General features: G+C 37.7%; 1 protein-coding gene across 2 annotated transcripts; it reads right to left on the minus strand.

Moving 5' to 3' along the window:
• Positions 1-514: 514 nt before the first annotated feature.
• On the minus strand, positions 515-16,932 carry LOC139942904 (uncharacterized). Of its 2 annotated transcripts, none has more exons than XM_071939721.1 (3): positions 16,776-16,932; positions 8,365-8,457; positions 515-5,442 (listed from the first exon to the last, which is right to left on the minus strand). In XM_071939721.1, the coding sequence occupies exon 3, from the start codon at positions 5,430-5,432 to the stop codon at positions 3,201-3,203; it is 2,232 nt and encodes a 743-aa protein (XP_071795822.1). In that variant the 5' UTR covers positions 5,433-5,442; positions 8,365-8,457; positions 16,776-16,932; the 3' UTR covers positions 515-3,200. The 2 variants fall into 2 exon arrangements, with proteins under 2 accessions (XP_071795822.1, XP_071795823.1); XM_071939722.1 differs by having other exon boundaries at positions 16,811-16,921.
• Between the last annotated feature and the right edge of the window lie 3,831 nt (positions 16,933-20,763).

Consider the following 20,763-nt stretch of genomic DNA (forward strand, 5'->3'; position numbering starts at 1 on the left):
GACAAATTCATACAAACAAATCTAGTACAATCGCTTAGACAAAATAAACAGCAGCCAGTTTGTTTTCTAAATAAAGATTATATGTACAACCAGGGTTAAACCATCTTGTTACAGTTTAAAAACAAATGTTCGACCATTTTGGTGTCGGACTTACAGAATTAACATTCTACTTTAGCTGTGATTTTCATTCGATTAAGTTTATCTCGGGTTGCAAAAATCATGTGATAAAGTCTGAAAAGAATGTCTTATTTGGCGTCCATAATATTGTTCATGTTTAGTTTGGTCCAAATAGCGGCCCAATCGTAACTATCGGTGCGACCTAAAAACCGAAACCCTCTTGTCTTGCTTGAGCTTTAGGGTGAACACAATCTTTGACCGTCAATTTGGCTTTTTTTTTTATATATACTTGTTAGTTGCGTGTTTATTAATATTATTATTATTTTTTTTTCTTTTTGGTATAATTTCCTTTGTATTTTTATTTTTTTTTTTTTTTTTTTTTTGGGGGGGGGGGGGGGCGGGCTTGTGTCCGCCACTCATTGACGCTCAAGGCGCCTCGATATTTTTGTTTTCCCGTCAATTTATGTAGTTATGAACCGACTCATTTTACATAGCACAATATACTAATTTATTTACAAGGTGTTGCCGATTTCTAAAGAGCGATACCAAACCAAATCGTACACCAAATCTAAAAGCTAAATTGAAATTCTGCTTATAATATAAACTTGATAACAAAAACAGTTTGTGCCAACAATTTTGTTATGTTATCATTAACAGTGGAAAATTGAATTTCTAGTGATAATCTGACCCAATAAAGAAAGTATGCGAGTAAATTAACTGCAAGTCAATATGACTCACAACTATATAAGTCCTAAGTGGTGACGTCGTGACGTCACCTAGAAACAACACAAGTTTGTTGACGTTTACGTTCACGTGTTTGCTCGCAAAACGCGCAGTTAAAGCTCGCTTGTTCCATTGAGTAACGTACCGTTTAAAACTGACAAATGTCACGAACTAAAACGATCCTTATTTGGAAAAGGGCCAATAACTTCCAGCCAGTCGAAATCAAACATTTTCGTTGTCGGGACATTTTATAAATATACATACGATAGTATTCGACATCGGGCTAATTTAAACTCTTAACTATTTGTAACGCTATACTCTCAATAATATCCCATCAATTTATTGTTGTTCTTTACAAAAAGTTGCCTTTAAAAACAATAACCCGTTATAACCGGTCACTTGTAGGTGACTAAAATAGTGTTTTACGTTGACGTTTATTTTATAAAACAAATCTCCAAGGGAACACTTACTTTGCTAATATTTCTGACAATCAATTTAATAAAAAAAAAATGATTTAGAAGATTACAGTAGCTTTCATAGTGTTCAACACATTTAAGAGACATTTAAATTCGAAGTATTCTTGGTACGTACTAACTGATAAGATTTATGGCCCGAATCTCGATTTTTTGAAGTTGAACTCAGATCTTGTGTATTTGTTAGCCACATTTTCTTGTGGCAATGGGCCGGATTATCGGCGATGACTCAAAACCGCAACCATCTTTTGCCATGAAATTTTCAACAGGTTAGTGTTATTGTATACATTTTCATTTATACACAATTAAATTCAATCCAACGGTTTCAAATACCACAGGTTTTCTTTATCACAATGATCCAAACTGGTAGGCATATCTGGCTTTGCATGCAAATTACGGACTCTAACCCAGCTACTGCAAAAGCGAGCGCCCTCTGTTGATCTGGACTAAATTGCATAAACTGCTTTTGAAATGTCTTAGCTGAGCACAAGAACATTCAAAATATTTCGACAACGTTTTAAGCTTCGGCAGCGCCTAGACCCACCCACCCTCTGGGTTAGAGTTTATATTTTTAGTTAAAATAACTTGTATTAATGCATTTGTATTTATTAAGGGTAAACAGAACTTTAGCGAATAAATACAGAAGCTTTTGAATTATGTAAATTTTCTTTTACATACAGAATAATACAAATTTGACGGCGGAAACAAGACAAATACCACATTCGGCCAACAGCACTTAACCATGAACAGTAACTTGAACTATCTGATTAAACAATGTTAGAATCAACACCTCTCAAATTACTCCAATTAGTACATTGGAAATGCAGTTTACAAGTGTTTGATATTGTCAACGTGTATTACAAATTGAAGCTAAACATGTGTCGGTTAAGTATTTTAATTAGGTCTCACGGTGGCACCCGAGAGCTCTCGATGGTTTAGTTGGCACCTCTGAAATTAAAACTGTACGCAAACTCGTATTAATCTTTTATAGAACGACATCAGCCGTTCTTATCTGAATAATGATCAGATAAAAAGGTTACCTTAATGTTCAGCCTTAAAATACTAAAAGGGTAATGGTGAGTTGAAAAGCAGTAACTCATGAAGCAAGGTAATTTTTCAAGGTTATTATTAACCATTTAAAGTAGCAAAAAAACTTACCATACCAGACTATACCGCGCCAAGCCAAATCACGATGTAACATGCGTATTTTAAGACTTGTTTCCTGGTAACTTGTTCGTGAGCCGCATTCTTAACTCTTCTTTACAAAAGCTTTAAATGACACAAGTTAATTAAAGTTTAATAATTGTATAGAGGATTAAAACAACAACTTATCTGCTAACAACACAATGATGGTATACATTCGGTTGAGGTTAAACAAAAAAGGATAGCTTCATTTACATTAATCGACAATCAAAAATATATCCGTAATATTACAGCTCCAAACTTCATTTAAAGGCAGTGGACACTATTTATTTGTAATTACTCAAACAAATTATTTGCATAAAATCTTACTTGGTACCGAGTAATGGGGAGAGGTTGGTAGTATAACACATTGTGAGAAACGGCTCCCTCTGAAGTGGAGTACTTTTCGAGAAAGAAGTAAATTTCCACGAATTTCACTTCGAGACCTCAGATTTAGAGTTTAAAGGTCTCGAAATCAAGCATCTAAAAGCACACAACTTCGTGTGACAAGGTGGTTTTTTTTCTTTCATAGTTATATTGCAACTTCAACAACCAATTGAGCTCATTTTTTACAGGTTTGTTATGTTATGCATAATGTTGAGATACGTCAAATAATAGTGTCCGGTGTCTTTCAACTTTAAAAGTTGCAAATTTACATTGTCATCAATATTATTGTACATTTTACGACCATGACGTCATCGACACTTACACTCGATGCAATATCTTTACCGAGAGCAGAGCAGCCACGATGAGGTCACCGGTCGGAGTAAACGTCATGCCTAGAGGACAGTGCAAGCCACGAGCTACACAGCCGATGTGCTCACCTGATGCATCGTAATGATGTATCTCACAAATACCATCACCATCACCATCACCATCACCATCACCATCACCATCACCATCACCATCACCATCACCATCACCATCACCATCACCATCACCATCACCATCACCAACACCATCACCACCACCACCACCACCAACATCATCGCCATCGCCATCAACATCACCATCGCCATCACCATCACCATCACCATCACCATCGCCATCACCATCACCATCACCATCACCACCACCACCACCATCACCATCACCATCACCATCACCATCACCATCACCATCACCATCACCATCGACATCACCATCACCATTTTTGCGTACGATACACGCATATATATCCCCAGCATCATCACAACACACACCAGTAGAAAATACAGTTTTGCCGTCAAGGGAGGTGCTTATATTAAACACCTCGTTTCCCATGAAATCCACACAAACTAGTTTCGACTCGAGGAGGTTTGTAAAGATCAGTTGCTCCTTGTTGTTAACAGATATAAAGCTTGGATTGTCGGTATCGCCAATATCATCATGATGTATTGTGGAAATGGTGGATCCATCCTTGTTATGAAGAGATATTACCTTTCTCCCAAAGTCATACACTGCAATACGATCTTTCTTGTCAACAGCAATACCAACGAGTATACTCTCTGACTGCCCCTCGACTTGATTCTGTGAGGGTCTGAACTTGCGAATGTATCGTAGTTCTCTATCATAAACCTTTACATCCTGTCCGTCAGTAACCAGAAGCAGGTCATCAGAGGTCACCGCAACACCGATAGGGTTTTTTAGTTGTCCATCTTCTGTTCTACTTTGCACACCTTGAGATTTGTAACTACCATTCGATGTAAATGTGGATAATATTTGCCGCTCAGAATCAGTAACGACGATGTCATCGTTGCTTAAACAAGCAACGTCCCATGTAAACTTGAACTCCCCCTCACCTTCACCTTCTTTACCAAACTCTGTCTTCACCTCCCACTTCTCTTCCTGTAGTATTTCACCGATATCCGCATCAGTGACGACATCATGACCTTTGAACCAGATGAATGACTTGCTATGCTGCACTGTTTGAAACTTGAGCTCATTGTGGAATGTCAAGTTGTGCATAACCTTTAGCTTGAGGTCCAGTAGCTCAAAGTCATCAGCATGTTGCATCAAGTCGTTGACTGAAGCTACGATCTGCTCTGCACGGCTCATTTTATCGCTGTTGATGCTCTGCTTGCTGCCGAATTCCCCACCTCTCTCTATGCTGATTTGAGTGACTCTTTCTTGAAGGAGGCGAGATGCTTTTCTGATTTTCTCGACTTCCTCTTCCTCCTTAGCCACAATATCTTGAAGAGCCCGGTCGACCATGAGCTGTAATCTATGCTGTGAGTGTTTGATAGAGTCATCTACTTTTTGAAATTGCTTGCGACATTCATCAAATCTCATCAATGCCTCTTCAACAGCTTGACGATAAGTACGAATGGAGTCTTTGATTTCAGTTAGTTTGTGGTTTTGCGCTCTGTGATCAAATACCACACATTTGAGACAAACAAGTAAGTCACACGTTTCACAGTAAAAACACAGTTCCTGGTCAGTGTGTTTCCGGCATTTTGGAGAGCAAGTTTTGTTCTGGTCTCTGGATCCCTCATTTGACGACGCGGCTGCATTAACGACTCGATGATGCCTGTTCAATTTTATTTTGGCGTGGTATTCCAAACAAATCTTGCAAAAATTAGCTTCACAGTCAACACACCGTGAGACGGCTTCAAGACCTTCGTCGCATCCTTCGCAAATCGATACAAGATGGTTAATGTCCACCTCGGGACTATTCGGATTGATGACGTCATCAATAAGCGAGCTCAAAAGAAAGCAGTTGAGAAGAGCCGATGGTCCCTTAGCTGGGATTGAAGTTTTCTCTCTACACACTGGGCAAAGGATGAAATCCGTCTTCGGATCCTGTTTGTCTACAAGTTCCTGAAGACATTTTAAGCAGAAGCTGTGCTGGCAGTCCAGGATTTTCGGATCGATGAACCGAGTCAAGCAGATTGGGCATTCGATGTGTACATGTCTAATCTTGCAAGTGGTTTCAGTGTGAAGTGCAGCTTCGGCCATCTTGGTGAGACTGAAAGTAAAACGAATGCCGTTTGCAATAGTTCATACAGTCAGTGATTTTATACATTGGGTGACACAGCAGCAGACTTACCGCATAAAGAGCCGTTTGTTGAGAGTCGCGATAACTTGCGATTAGAAACGATTTCATGTCCAACAAAAACAATGGACTTTTCCCATTTACATGACAAGAATTGTTGCCTTTGTATGCCATATTTAAAGAAACTGGACACTATTGGTATTGTCAAAGACCAGTCTTCTCACTTGGTGTATCTCAACATGCACGAAATAACAAACCTGTGAAAATTTGGTCGTCGAAGTTGCGGGATAATAATGAAAAAAAAAACAAAAAAACCCTTGTCACACGGAGTTGTGCGCATTCAGATGCTTGATTTCGAGATCTCAAGTTCAAAAATCTGAGGTCTCGAAATGGGGGATAGCAAGTGGTTTAGCGGCAACACTTTCTCATGTTGGTACGTTGATGCCACACCTGTATTTGTCGCCGGGCTGCTAAGCAATTTCATATTATTGAGTCTTAGGTAGATAATCCCAACTTTATTGGAGGCAAGAGTGAGAGGAAGCAATATCCCCGTAAGTACTTTTAGCTTAAATTGATTTATTATTTATTATGTACTACTCTAGGTTTTACTTGCACACCCCGTATAGTTTATGACGAAATTTGATATTTAGACCCCCATTGGCATTATTCCAAATCGGTTCATTACCGGACATATATTTTGGTTCAAGATTTGTTCTTTGGAATTAGCTAAGACCTTGGGAAGTCTTAAAGTGATATATAACTTGGCATAAGATTTATTCATTGATTTTTATGATATAACTAAGGCTTTATTGTTATAAACATGTTCCATTTTTATGGAAACGTAAACCTGCCGCAATTATGTTATTTTGCAGATTGGAACGGAGATTTGCCTTATTGTATTTTGGGCAGATATTTCAAGTTGCATGATTTCACTGTATTTAAATTATGATATATTGATTTTTGGTAAGATTTATGTACAATTTGTGTAAGTTAAATTCTGGTTCTCTTTTCAACTTCCAGATAGAACCGTTCTGACTGTCGTTTTTAGTTGTATGTGAACATAACTTTCAACTGTAAAATTAGCACCCAATAAAGTAACTTATAACTTCAAATTTTGTCTCGTTGTCACTGCCTGTACAGTAGCCTTCCAACAACTCGGTTATATATGCCAGCTATTATGAAACTTTAACCTGAGTTTGATTTCGGGATGTTGACACAAACAATCGTCTCACTGGCCCTGTCGGCTTTGGCTCATACCGACCCGGTAACTGTTATACACTGCGATAATGTGGGGTGTTAAACAGGTTGACACCGTGGGTGTTGTCATAATATAGACATCGAAGAGGGAACCAAAATGTACACCACAGGGTATTAAATAACATTAAGTTATACCCAAACAACTACATTTGGTGTTTTTTTTATCACCATGTGATGTTAGTCTCGATTCTCTCTTTGGTATGTATTTTTTTATTTTTTTATTAACCCAGTTTTTGCAGTGTACAGGAAAGTTAAATCTGTGACCTTTGGTTTCCTACAACCATGTAATCCTCAACAACATTTATAAAGAGTTATGTTTCAATAGCCCAAAATAGCTTGCGTATAGCCAGTCGTAACGCGTTTTGTCAAAAGAGCGTGTGCAGTTCATTGCAAAAAGAATGGTTCAAACTGTGGCATGATCAATTTGAAAAATGTCTGATCTGTCAGTTAATAAACTGTACACTGTAAAAAAAATTGGTAAAAAAATGCCCAACCTTTTACCCAATTAAGGGCGAATAGTGAACTCCTCCAACTTTTGGGCAAAATATTACCCATCAAAGTTGGGCACTCTGATTGCCAAATAATTGGGTAATATTTCCTCATCAATAGTTGGGTATATTTTGCTAACCAACAGTTGGGTAATATTTTGTTTACCCATTTTCTGGGTATTTAATACATTATCAATAACCCACTTATTGGGCGATGATTTTATTAATGATTTAACCCTTTTATGTGTTATCCAACAAATGGTGAATATATTTAACCCTTTGGTTTACAGTTTCTCCTGTGATACGTCATACAACCAGGCATAGAAAATATCTTTTCCACGATGGCAAACGGTAGTGAGCTGTGACCTCGACATCTCTCTCAAAATCGAGAGGGTGCTCAGTGGTTTGTAGATGCTTTGGAAGGTTAGTTTTTAACTAAATACAGTTTGTTTCCTGTTCAGTTGTACACAGTCGTGACAGTTGCAGCGCAAGCACACGCATACATGCCACAACCGGCATTGCACATAATGGCATGATAAAACTGAAACTAAAAACTGAAACTAATTCAACAGTTGTGTCACTGTGTTGCTCGCTCTGCAACTGTCACGACTGTGCACGACTGAATAGAAAACACAACTTCATATTTAGTTAAAAACTAACCTTCAAATTGGATCTATATCTACTGGACAACCCCGCTCGTCACAGCCACTCCTCCACTCGCCATGTTGGAAAATATCGCTATGTTTTTTATACCATACCCAACTTTTGGGCAACTCTTTGATCGTAGTGCGCATGATCGGATGATTTTGACCAACTAATGTGCATCATGTTAACCAACAATCAAAAGTAATTAAAATTACCCAAAAAGTTGCCCAATAATAAAGCAAAAGTGTAACCAACAGTTATGATAATTTCAGATTACGAATTATTTGCCCAACACTTGCCCAACTTTTGTTCCGCTTTTTAAACAAAAAATTGGCAAACAAAATGTTTGCCCAACAACACCAATTATTGGTTTTGTTGGGCAATTATCGACCAATAATTGTTGAAGTTACTTTGCCAAACAAATAATTTGACCAACGTTTTTGCAGTGTATTGGTCATGTGCGTTATTGAACATACCATTAGACCAATTTAAAGTAAACCCTTACCTGTTAAAGTGTTTCTACCAGTGATAACTTTGCACAGTTAAATCTCCGCTGAACTTTACAAGAGTGGATAACTGGCGGCAATAACGACGAATTCTGTAAGATAAACAACATTGATAATGTTCAAAACAGTGCACTTCTTTACCAAACCGTACTTCCAAATAATCAACTTTGTATTCGAGATTAAAGTTGTGGAAGTTTGTCCGACCACAATCATTGCTGTGAAGGTCACATGGGTGAACGCGCACATTTTGATTGACAGGCCGGATCGGTCCATTGCGACGGACGCGGCTGCAACGTGTTTGGGAAGCAGGCATGCAAGGGCGCCTTTGGCTGCCAGCCACATCAACCCATTATGACCACGAAGCACTAGCCAAGATCGAAATTATTAGATTTGTCCTAGCCTTGCTCAAGGCAGTCGCATTATTCATTCAGAAACGCCGCCGCTGTAAACCCACCCGTATACACTGTGCTTACTGTGTGTATTCACACCGCACGACCCAACCATATACACCGTCACATCGCTCAACGCACACCGTACGACTAACTGTGCACAAGTCATTCGCACTCGTACCACTAACCTGCATGCGGAGGCCGTGCATGCGGATAGTGTACGGGGCATCGTGCGATGTGGTTACACACATTTTACGCACAGTGTATACGGTTTTATACAGCGGTAGTTATTTTTTCGGAGTGAATAATTCGACTGCCTTGAGCAAGGCTAGATTTGTCCCGAGGGAGGAAAACCGATGGTCTGGAAAACCCTCGTGACACAACAGATAACCAACGCACAACTCAACTCGCTTATGGTCCAGGCCGGGAATCGAACGCACAAGCCAACCATGCCACCCTAACAAATGGTTTGATGAAACTTTGTTTCTGAGTTCAATTTGGGGATGTTAAAATTTGTCCGATAAATTTCGGTGGCTGTGGCACATACTAACCAGAGACTTCTTCAGGGGCATTTGATCAGTGACATTGGGTTTCCTATGCACACTTTTACAACAATGTGTTTTGGTTTCCCAAATAGTCTGACTACAAATTCCAGAACGCATTTCGTTACATGAGCGTGTACTGATCCTTACAATACACTGGTCTGAATCATGATATATATTTTTTTCCACAACAATATCAACAATAACAATAACCATTTTTTATATAGCGTTTTTCACACCCTGAGGGCGTCTCAAACCGCTTCCAACATTATTACCCCTGGTCACTGGGCCTTAATTCATTCCTTAAAGGGACACACCGGCTCACCGTTTACTCATTTTAGGGGTGTATAATCATAAATAATGTCTGTATAGATGGTTGCTGTTAAACAATTTTGTCAACATGTCACGTAATTAGCGAAAAATGATAAAAAAAAAACAAAGCGGTGAAAGGCCAGCGTATACGTGTTTCCAGTCGTTGCAACTGTCAAATATTCGTGACATTGTCGCACAATGTTGCAAGTAGACTGGTGTTTTGTTTACAGCAAAGCTTTACTATGACGCAGCATAAGGATCCAGTCTATCCATGTATTATAAACAACCAGCATAATTATACGGAGCAGGCAAATCCTTCGACGATGGAGGTAGAACACAAAGAAATTAACCCAGAATACGAAGGGACAGTGACAAGTCAATAAAGCTTTCCTGGCCCCTATAAACTAGGCCTACTACCGCATAGCCATGATGCAGTTTGAAATGCGATCGAGGCGTTACGTGCCACGACGTGCCAGGACCCAATTTCATAATGCCTGTATAGTGGCACAAACATGTTGCTTAGTACAAAATAGTATTGAATAGCAGAAACTAATTACCAGCCAAATTTAAATTAAATTCGAAAATATTATTTTTACTTTTTTTTAAATTAAGCTTTGAGGGAATTTTGTTTTATCATTATGTTTGTTTCAACCTTTTATACAAAATTCTTCAAATTCACCTGTTCTTTTTTACGATCGGGGGCTCCGTTTTTTGTTATCCTTTTCTTCTTCTTTATAAAACATTTGTTAAGCTACTCACACACTAAAACTGTCAATTTAACAAAATGCGTTATTCCTACGTTTTGAAACTCATCAATCTTTTTTTTAATGACCTGAAAACTCCTAACAAAAATAAATTAGGAGCCATGAAACAAAACAGAGCATTACATTGGAACGTTGCGATCTTAAGAAATAACGGAATCGACACGAGGTGAACCGACTGAGAAACCCTCGATGACAAACATGTACTTTGATGTCTTGCTCCCAACCCCTCCCAAGCTCACGGCGAGACCCGCAAGCTGGGAGTTCATAGCGCCAGGGACTACACCTGCAGCCCCCCACGAGACACGGCATGTGCAGTACGTGATATGCCCCAAGGCTTACGTTCCGATTGCTCCCATGCCGAGGCGCTGTAAAACACGCTTCCGTTGCACGGACTCTCTGAATGAGAATCTTACGTCCCTTCTTTCATAATTATTTACAGTTTTTACCCGCAACTTGTATACATAGTCTCTTTTGTCAAATATCCATTCATAGTTGTAACAAAAAAATATAAAATTTGGTTTAGTAATTTATTTTTAACTTATGTTTATACGGCTGTAAGTAAAGCTCTCCGAAGGTCACGTGGGTTATCCTAACCCAAAAAGTGATTCCGATAACCCACGTGACCTTCGTTTAAAAACAAATGCCTTAAAACGGCCAAATTTGATGGTTTCTTTTAGCAACTATTCTTCTCCATTCCTGGAAGACCTTTAGAATCATGTTTCAGTGTATTTTGTAGCCAAAAAAGCCCAACGAAGCGGGTGTGTCCCTTCAAACCATCTCATCTCAGCTGGTGGTGAGTACGCAGCCTGTGCAACATGCGCTACTCGGCTAAATCAACCACAAGAACCATCTCTGCCCTCACAGGTACCCATTTACACCTGGGTGGAGAGAAGTAGTTATAGTTAAGTGTCACGCACGGGCTTCGAACCCACACTCTGCTGAACAGAAGCACCAGAGATTGAGTTCGGTGCTCTTATCCGCTCGCCACGACACCCTTAATGCCTGACCTGTCAGAGTTTATATTATTTGGTCACATGTATCATCGAACATAACATAGACCGGGTGGTGTTTTTGGCTTGCGGTAACACCTTGCTGGGTAGATTATGTTCCTTGAGATAGTGTATCGGTGTAAATTCTTCTTCTTCTTTGTGTTACAGCAAACCAACTTGATACCTCACTATGCATCGCCTCAAATACCATCTTAAATGGACACACCGGCTGAATTGGGCTATTTGGGCTAGAAAATAGTTAGGACTTCAAATGTCTTCCAGGAATGGAAAAAAAAAATAGGCTCTACAAAATCATCACACTTAGCCATTTAAGCATTGTGATAGTAAAAACCACAAAGTGGTTCTAATAATCACGTGATCATCCGAGTTAGTTTCCAGCCGTAGAAAAGCTAATTCGTTGAACTAAATTTAATTATTTTGTTTACAATTATTAATAACAAAAATAAAAAAATAAAAATAATAATATGTTATCAGGCTGTGGATACAAATCGTTAATAATTGTCAAAAATCGAATGTAAGGTTATAACATTCAGAATAATTCAGAGTTTATTGTATAGCCCCACGGCGTGGAGCAATTGGAACGTAAGCCTTGGGGCGTACCGCCCATGCCGTGTCTCGTGGGGGGGGGGGGGGGGTGTGGGGGGGTGGAGGTGTAATCGCCCGCGCTACGAACTGCGGGTCTAGCCATGAGCTTGGGAGGGGTTGGGAGCCAGACATCAAAATACATGTTTGTCATCGTGGGTTTGTCAGTCGGTTGTCGAATCCGAAATGTATTATGATCGCAAATTTCCAATTGGTTTTTGTTACGAGTTTTCAGGTAATTAAAACAGATTGATGTTTTCAAAACGTAATAATACCGCTGTTTGTTATTTTGTCGGTGTTATTGTGAGAGTAGCATAATAAACAATGTTTTATAAACATAACAATCACAAATAACGGAGCCCATCGATCGTTAAAAAGACAGGTAAATCTCAACATATGCGTACAATAACAAACCTGTGAAAATCTGAAAAAGTTGCGAGATAATAATGAAATACAAAAAGAACTTGTCACATGAAGTTGTGTGCGTTCAGATGCTTGATTTCGAGACCTCAAATTCTAAATCTGAGGTCTCGAAATCAAATATCTGGAAAATTTACCCTTTCTTGAACACTACGTTACTTCAGAGGGAGCCGTTTCCCACCGTGTTTTATACTATACCAAACCAATAGTGTCCACTGCCTTTATAAACACAAATAATGATACAACCAAATTCCCTCAAAGTAGAATTTTGTCAAAAAAAAAATGTTAATTTTGAATTATGTGAATGAAATGTTATTTTGACAGTTTTGATGTTATGATTTACCTGGGCAAGTGGAAGTTATTACTCGGCTATTGGTCGCGCCTCAAATAGCTGGGACTTCGACTAGTCGCAAAACTTGAACTCCCATTGTCCAACATGCATGGCGACATACTGTTTGCAGAAGGCGCAATAACATAAAACTCGTACTGAAAGGATTGAAGGATTGTGTCAGTGATTTCTGGTGGTGTTTTGTAAACAAATGTTGTGAATAGTCGTGAGCGACAAAAGTGGTTAACCAATTCGATCGCGACTACTTTTATAATACATAGTCGTAGCAGCACGATTAACCGACTTAGTTGAACAGCGGTAGTCGCGACTCGACTAAGCAATCAAAAGCAGTCGAATTTCCCATGAGTTGTACCAAAAATATATGGTTACTTTCCAAGATAAACGCAGCTACGCTTACATTCCAAGATATTCTTACGTTCCGTCAAGTTACGCTTTCATTCCATCAAAAAATACGCTTTCAATCCCGAGTCAACCGACGTTTACGTTCCAAGATACACAGCTACGCTTACGTTTCAAGATACACTTACGGACGCTTACGAATCCCTCAAAAATTCCTTCCCTTCCCCCAATATGCTTTAAAAGTCTTTCATATTAAAACCAGGGCTCACTAGTTTCATCTGTTTAGCAGAAAATGCTGACTAACAAAAAACAACTTTACTAGGCAAAAAATTGTCCAGCACCAGCCTCAATGCCACAACATTTAAAATTAATTTAAGTAAAATTGGGCTGGTAACCAGATTCTGCAAAGCAATACTATTTTGTGCTGAGCAAACTGTTGTGCTAACACAGGCTTTATGAAATAGGGCCCTTGCACGTCGGGAGCATAGCCACGATCGCATTCCAAACAGCATCATGGCAATGCAGTAGTATGCCTAGTGTATTAGTGTCTTGAATGCTTTATTTGCTTGTCATTGTACCACCCTGTTTTGGATTTACCTGATGCGTGTATTTATGTCGGTTGTTTATAATACAATAACACATGTATAAGTAGGCCGGATCATTATGCTGCGTCATAATAAAACATTGATTTAAACAAAGACAGTCTACTCCGCGGTAAAGTAATATATAGAGCAAGACAATTTACCAAAAGAGTACGATAGAAAAGTCTCCTGAACTCCAACAAATCTACTCGTGGTTGTATAATAATAGATAAAACGAAGACGACTAAGACTGGGTTGCTCTAAAAATCAAAGAAGTGGTGGCAGACTTTCAATAATGGATTTCGTTTAAACTTTGCACAAGTGAAGGCCATCATCCAAAGTGTAAAAATAAAGCATAAGTTTTGCATTTACACCTTCGTTGCCAACGGTCAAAAGTAGAAAATTACCATATTTCACCTAATTTAGCTTTTTTCATGAGTAAAAATTACCCAAAGTTGAGGGCTCCACTGTGTAAAAACCAAATAGTGGACCTACCTCTCAGCTGGATATAAAAAAATATGCATCCTTAATCTTTCCAAAAATGCGTTCGATAAAAGTACAGTTAATTGTGAATGGAAGATTCCATTATTTCAAAAAGGGGTGTTTTGAGGAAAAGTCAATTTGGGAAATACAGGGGGTTGTTAAAATTGTCAGAAGTCCCAAAGTGGCATATTTAGGAAAGTTTTGCTTCCAGGCATGAAAGATAAGATACTGGTCTGTAAGAATTTCAAACAAAAACATTTGGTATTTGTTGTACTGGGGAGCAGTGCTGCCATAAACTTCGTGCTTTTTTGGAAATAAAATTGTATATTTTCATATTGTATAACAAAAAAATATGATTTTTTTGTTTTAATGGATTTTGTTTTCTCTTTGCACGTGTTAATTCCTTCAACCAAAGTGTAAAAAGAAAGCATAGTTTTTGCATTGTACTTTGGTTGCCATGGCAACGGTTAAAAATAGGGAAATTGCTATATTTCACCTAATTTAGCTCTTTTCTGAAAATTACCCAAAGTTGAGGGCTTCACAGTGTAAAGACCAAATATATTACATGCCTTTCAACTGAATATGATAAATATACACCCTTGGTCTACCAAAAATGCACCTGACACAGGTACAGTCAATTGTGAATGGAATAATCCATTATTTCAAAAAGGGGTGTTTTGAACAAAGGTCAAGTTGGGAAATAGAGGGAGTTGCTTAGTTTGTCAGAAGTCCGAAAGTAGCATAATATCTGAGAAAGTTTGGCTACCAGGCTTGAAAGATAAGGTACTGATACATAAGGAACATAGCCGGATAACACTATTACCAACCGAATTAGCTTGGGGTGAGTCTTCGAACTATACATTGTATACAGTTATATTGTTATACTTGTAAGCTGCTTTGCTTTTTTTTTTTCAATCAACATCTTTGTTCAGCATGTAAGAAATGTCAATAAAGAGAATTTATTTGTTCAATTTGTTTTCTTCAAATTTTACCATGTTTGAGGCTGAGGCAGTGTCACTACATAATACAGTTGCCTATTTTGTGCTCCCCCGACATGAAAACACAAATAATCGCCCAATTACAGCAAAGGTGACTGAAGACAGCACAAACTTTCCTACTATTAATGATGTGCAATGGAAATTTTAAAAAGGGACTTTCAACAGAGGTGGCGCTTTGTAATGCATTGTGGGGCTTGGGGGCTGGGCATGCAGGGGAGGGGGGGGGGTAGTATAAAATCCAAAACTTAGGTCATTAAAAATATTCTTGATCAATGTTGGGTAGTCCACAACGCTACAGCGTGCTCATGAAAGGTGCCGGATTCATGGAAGACTTAAAAGTATTATTGTATTAATGTTATTTATTCAATCTGAAGAAAACAAGTTAAAATGCATTTGTTTTAAGGCAGTACTGTTACAACAGGATACAATTGCCCAAGTTTTTCTCAAAAGTTTTTCTCAAAATGGAAGGACCAATGTTGGCTCGAAATACAACCGAAACGAAAACATTCTGATACCCCTGGCAAATTGTCATTTTTAGGGCAAACAATTGGGTAAAAATGTTGATTTTGCGAATTTCTAAAAACATGCGCTAATGCTGTTCTAAAAATAGCATTAGGGTAAAAGTTAAAGCAATAATTTGTTTGTCTCAAGAAAGGACGACTCAATATATTGATGTGAAACGTTTTATGAAAAAAAAAATGCACATTGGCTGGGTGGAGTTGCAAATATATGCTAAAATACAGTTTTTTAGACCCCCAAAAGTGGCCAAAAATAGCCAAAAACACAAATGAGCTGTTACCATGGCAACGGGCTATATAGTGATTTCAAAAGTTTAGTTTGTATGAATGCACCTCAAGTCCCTTCCACCCATAAGGTTTAAAAAATATATAATTTCCTGATATTTGTACCTAATAATAATGTATAATTTTTGGCCATTTGTTGTGTTTTTGCCCTGCCAAAGTGCTAATTTTCCGGCAAAACTGTGTTCGCGCACTTAAAATACCAAAACATTTTATTGCATTTTTATGTAGGTCGGTACCTTATCTTCCAACTATAAAAGTGTCATAATCCACAAAGTGCCACTTTCGGACTTATGGCCCAATTCGATACCCCTATTTTTCGCTAAAAGAAAATATAACAAAAACAGCCCTATTTGAAATAGTGGTTTGATCCAAAGTTGATCGCACACTTAATTTTTAAAAACATTTTCTGAAAGAGTAAACATGGTTGTGCATCATGTGTGAAAGAAAAACTTCAACGTTTTCCCATTAAGACGTACCAGTACTTTCAATTCACCTATATTGTAACTATTAAAAAAGGTAAAAACTTGGAAAATTTGCTGAAAATCTTATTTTGGCGGTAACCACGGCAACCAATGTCCGATATAACTTGTTTTTAGCTGTTTGTGTATTGTGTACCCATACCTACTCATACATGGAGTTTTGCCAAAATCCATTTTTGAAGTCTGTCATCATTTTAAAATTATCGTTGATTTTTACAGCAACCCAGTCTTAAGAAGTCTCCCGAAAATCAAAATTATACGATTTGCAGAAACTGTTTACGGAAAATCAATTATACATTGAAACAATACCACACATTGCCTCAAATCTAATATAGGCCTGGGTGTACATAGAGATTTACCTTAAGTTGTAGACGTTTTTTCACTCAATACTCACTGCGTACAGTTGGATTTCTTTGCTGATCTTTAGGAATTGGCACCAAAAAGGAATTCTGCTCGACCAAAAAAGAAACGTTAACAGGTAGGTCTTCACAAACAGTTCACTTCTTTCATAACCATAATTCCAAATAATCACTGATTAAAATTGCACTAGTTTCACACAACTGGAAAAACCCATCCGTATTAATAGCGTTCAAGGGTACAAACTCCAAGGGTCGTTTCTCAATCTAAGGTGGCCTGTTGTAACCATTGCAATTGTTGGAATATGATTCTACAAATTATGGTGAAAAAAATTCAATTTTGTTAACTAATGATTGAATAATAAATTAGAAGGATTTGAAACTCGACGTTTCGATCAGAAGACGATCAGAGCATTCTGATTGAAACTTCGAAACCCATGTTTCTTTTCAGAACCAACGCGACTCAATGATGAATTATAGTTATATTGTGTTACATCAAACCTTACTAAACTAAATAATTCATATATTTTCCTTATGATGTAGATGTTATTAACCAATAACAACATTAAGGGGCAGTTTACAAATAAATAAAACAAAAAGGCAACGTCATTTTAACAAATACTTGTTTCTAATCACTCTCCTATAAAATATAAAATGAAACTCTTGACCAATCCGATGATGAACAAATTAGTTTAATAATGTCAAACTAACCTTTGTGGAACTAAAACAAACAATTAGGGTATGGCGAGTAAAAATTTCAAAATTGCATTTAGACGCTTGGGCGGTTACCCCCCAAAAAAAAAATAAAAAAAAAAAAAATGAAAAAAAAATAAAAAATAAAATAATAATAATAATAATGATAATAAAAAAAAATAAAAAAAAAATATATACATATATCAAACAATACTTCACATGACAGCTCACAATTATTTGTGTACCCGTGGTAGATATTGAGCTCCGTACATTCATGTACAGTCCAGAAGCCTTCATCACATGACCATGGACATCACGCATGATCATCACATTACCTATTATGTACACACCTGTGCTAACAACACTACTGGTGTTGATTGTGTTGTTTAAATAAAGCCACATGATGTCAACACACCACTTGACTGATGACAATGCAAGCACTAACTAGTTGTGTTTGCTTGTTATTATACTGTGGCATAAAGTCCGTTTTTGGGGACTTATATTATCGTTATGCGTCTCGGTAAATATTTATTTTGGCAGACTATGATGGCAACACGTCCCACCTCTAATGTCATCAAACTGTGTGGGCTTACACTCTATACATGTATGTTACTTATGGTTGCTCCTATTGTGGTACTAGTTAAAACATCAAGCGCAAGTTATACAAAGAACCAACAAATAATCAAAACAAAAGCCGTGTATAATAATAAGTAATTTGAATGGTGGATGCACATCTTGGATGAAAATAATCTCGCGTGTTCCTTTTTGAAGTTCAATCATTTGGCCAATGGACCAGTTTTAATAATTGGAGGCGGTCCCTCTATCTGTCAACCCTTTTTACAAATAAACCCTAAAAAGGAGACTGTACTTATACAGGCGACGGAGACTGTCTTTAAGCTGCCGCTGCAGTGGTCGGATGCCTTTATTCAATCTTAATGCTCAATAGTTAACATACAGCCGTCTTAAACAGCGCTCTCCGAAATCAAGCATCTGAAAGCACACAACTTCGTGTGACAAGGGTGTTTTTTCATTCATTAATATCTTGCAACTACGACGACCGACTGAGCTCAAATTTTCACAGGTTTGTTATTTTCTGCATATGTTGAGATACACCAAGTGAGAAGACTGGTCTTTGACAACCACCAAAAGTGTCCAGTGTCTTTAATATAAATTAATTATTACAATTATTATTATTATTATTTTGTTTTTATCAACACGATTCTGTGATCATCTAAATGAGCAACTTTTGAAAGCTTGTTGGAAGCAGACTTCTAGTTATATTCCCATTTCTTACGCCCTTCTGACCACGCGCACGTAAACAAATAAGAATATAACTTGTGTTGTTTCTTGGCGACGTCACCACTTTGGGCTAATTGCATGGTCACGTATGACGTCTGCACGTTCTTACCTGACGCTACAAAAATGGTAAACTCACGTATGCTAAAAACGTGACATTTTTAAAACGCAATTTTCTGACGTTCACGTTCACGTATTTGGTCGCTTATGATAAGGCTGAAGCCATGAAGCGTACAAAAGTTATCGTAATATGGCAAACATCACTTGGATAAACAATGTTCTATATGTACATCGCACAAATAATGTCTCAGTACCGTTCGAACTGACCAATCATGTCTCAGTACCGTTCAAACTGACCAATCGTGTCTCAGTACCGTTCAAACTGACCAATCGTGTCTCAGTACCGTTCAAACTGACCAATCATGTCTCAGTACCGTTCAAACTGACCAATGATGTTATAGAAAATCCTAACACAACATCGTACGTGACTTGGACTTTGGCCAAGAACTTTCCAGTCAGTCGAAATCAAACAATTTTAGAATTGAACATACATCACTATACATACACCATATATTCGACCTCGGGATAATTTAAAAACTGAACTAATTCTAACGCTTGAATCTCAATAAGCTTTCAACCAATAATGTGCATCCACAAAAAAACTGCCTCAAAAACAATAATCCGTTGTATCCAGTCACTATTTAGTGACTGAATAGTGATTTACCTTGAATATCTTTTTAAATAACATACATTGAAGGGAACGTTTACGTTGTTTATCAGTATGTTTGCTGGAAGCTTACTGTAGCTTTCAAATGTAAAAAAAAAAAAAAAAAAAAAAAAAAAAACTTGAGATTAATCTTACTTCGAAGTAATCTGGTTATGCAACAATATATCACATTCATCGGCCATTGGTTGAATCTGTGAAGTGTAAACTTTAAGTTGCATTTCTCAGATTGTGGAATCATTTAAGTTTTTTTTTCCTGCTTGGACATTGGCACCGTCGAGATGTCCATTGTTATAAAATGGCATGGCAAGTTAAAATCTGTATGCAAAATTGTTTTATCATTTAAAGGCAGTGGACACGATTGGTAATTACTCAAAATAATTATCAGCATAAAACCTCACTTGGTAACGAGAAATGGGGAGAGGTTGATAGTATACAACATTGTAAGTAACGGCTCCCTCTTAAGTGAGGTAGTTTTCGAGAAAGAAGTTATTTTCAACGAATTTGATTTAAAGACCTCAAGTGTAGAGTTTGAGGTCTCGAAATCAAGCATATAAAGCACACAACTTCGTGTGACAAGGGTGTTTTTTTTATTTAATTCATATCTCACAATTTAGACGACCAATTGAGTTCAAATGTTCACAGGTTTGTTGTTTTATGCATGTGTTTAGATACACTAAGTGAGAGGAGTGGTCTTTGACAATTACCGATAGTGTCCGCTGTCTTTTAAGAATGATAGTATCAGTTACTTCAGTAAACAAACAATTTTCACTCAACACGTGACAATTCCAACATAATGAATAATGATACAATTCAAAGTGTCTTTCTGTTTAGCCATGATATTAATCAATGGGAAATGGTGAGTTTTAAAAAAACAACTGATACCAAAGTAAGGTAATTGCGTGTGGTTATTTTCAAGGGATTAAAATGGTAGCGACGAGCTATTAAACTGGCGTTTAAAACCGGCAGGGTCGTTGACGTGCGATAAAGGCCCGAGCCGAATGCGAGGGCTTTTATCGCACGGCTGTTTAACGAGTCACTCTTTTCTTCCCATTCATGCCTGTTTTTGTTAATGAAGTAAGAAAATCTGTTTTCGGATAAGCATTCGAGACAGTTTTCGGATATGCATCTGTGCGCGTACAGTCTTGGTGCAAGACGTTTTTCGTGTTCCTTTCACACAAAGCGCGGTCAACTCACCAACAGCGCCCGCATGAGCCGTAACGAGAAACGTCGTGCATCAATACTAGCGTGTAGTATCCGAAAACAACCGGTTATAAA

This window comes from Asterias amurensis, chromosome 10 (assembly GCF_032118995.1).
Source record: "Asterias amurensis chromosome 10, ASM3211899v1".
NCBI classification, from domain to species: domain Eukaryota; kingdom Metazoa; phylum Echinodermata; class Asteroidea; order Forcipulatida; family Asteriidae; genus Asterias; species Asterias amurensis.

Bases quoted from the DNA above. Each gene is read 5' to 3' on its own strand.
- LOC139942904 (XM_071939721.1), bottom strand. From the start codon at position 5,432: ATGGCCGAAGCTGCACTTCACACTGAAACCACTTGCAAGATTAGACAT.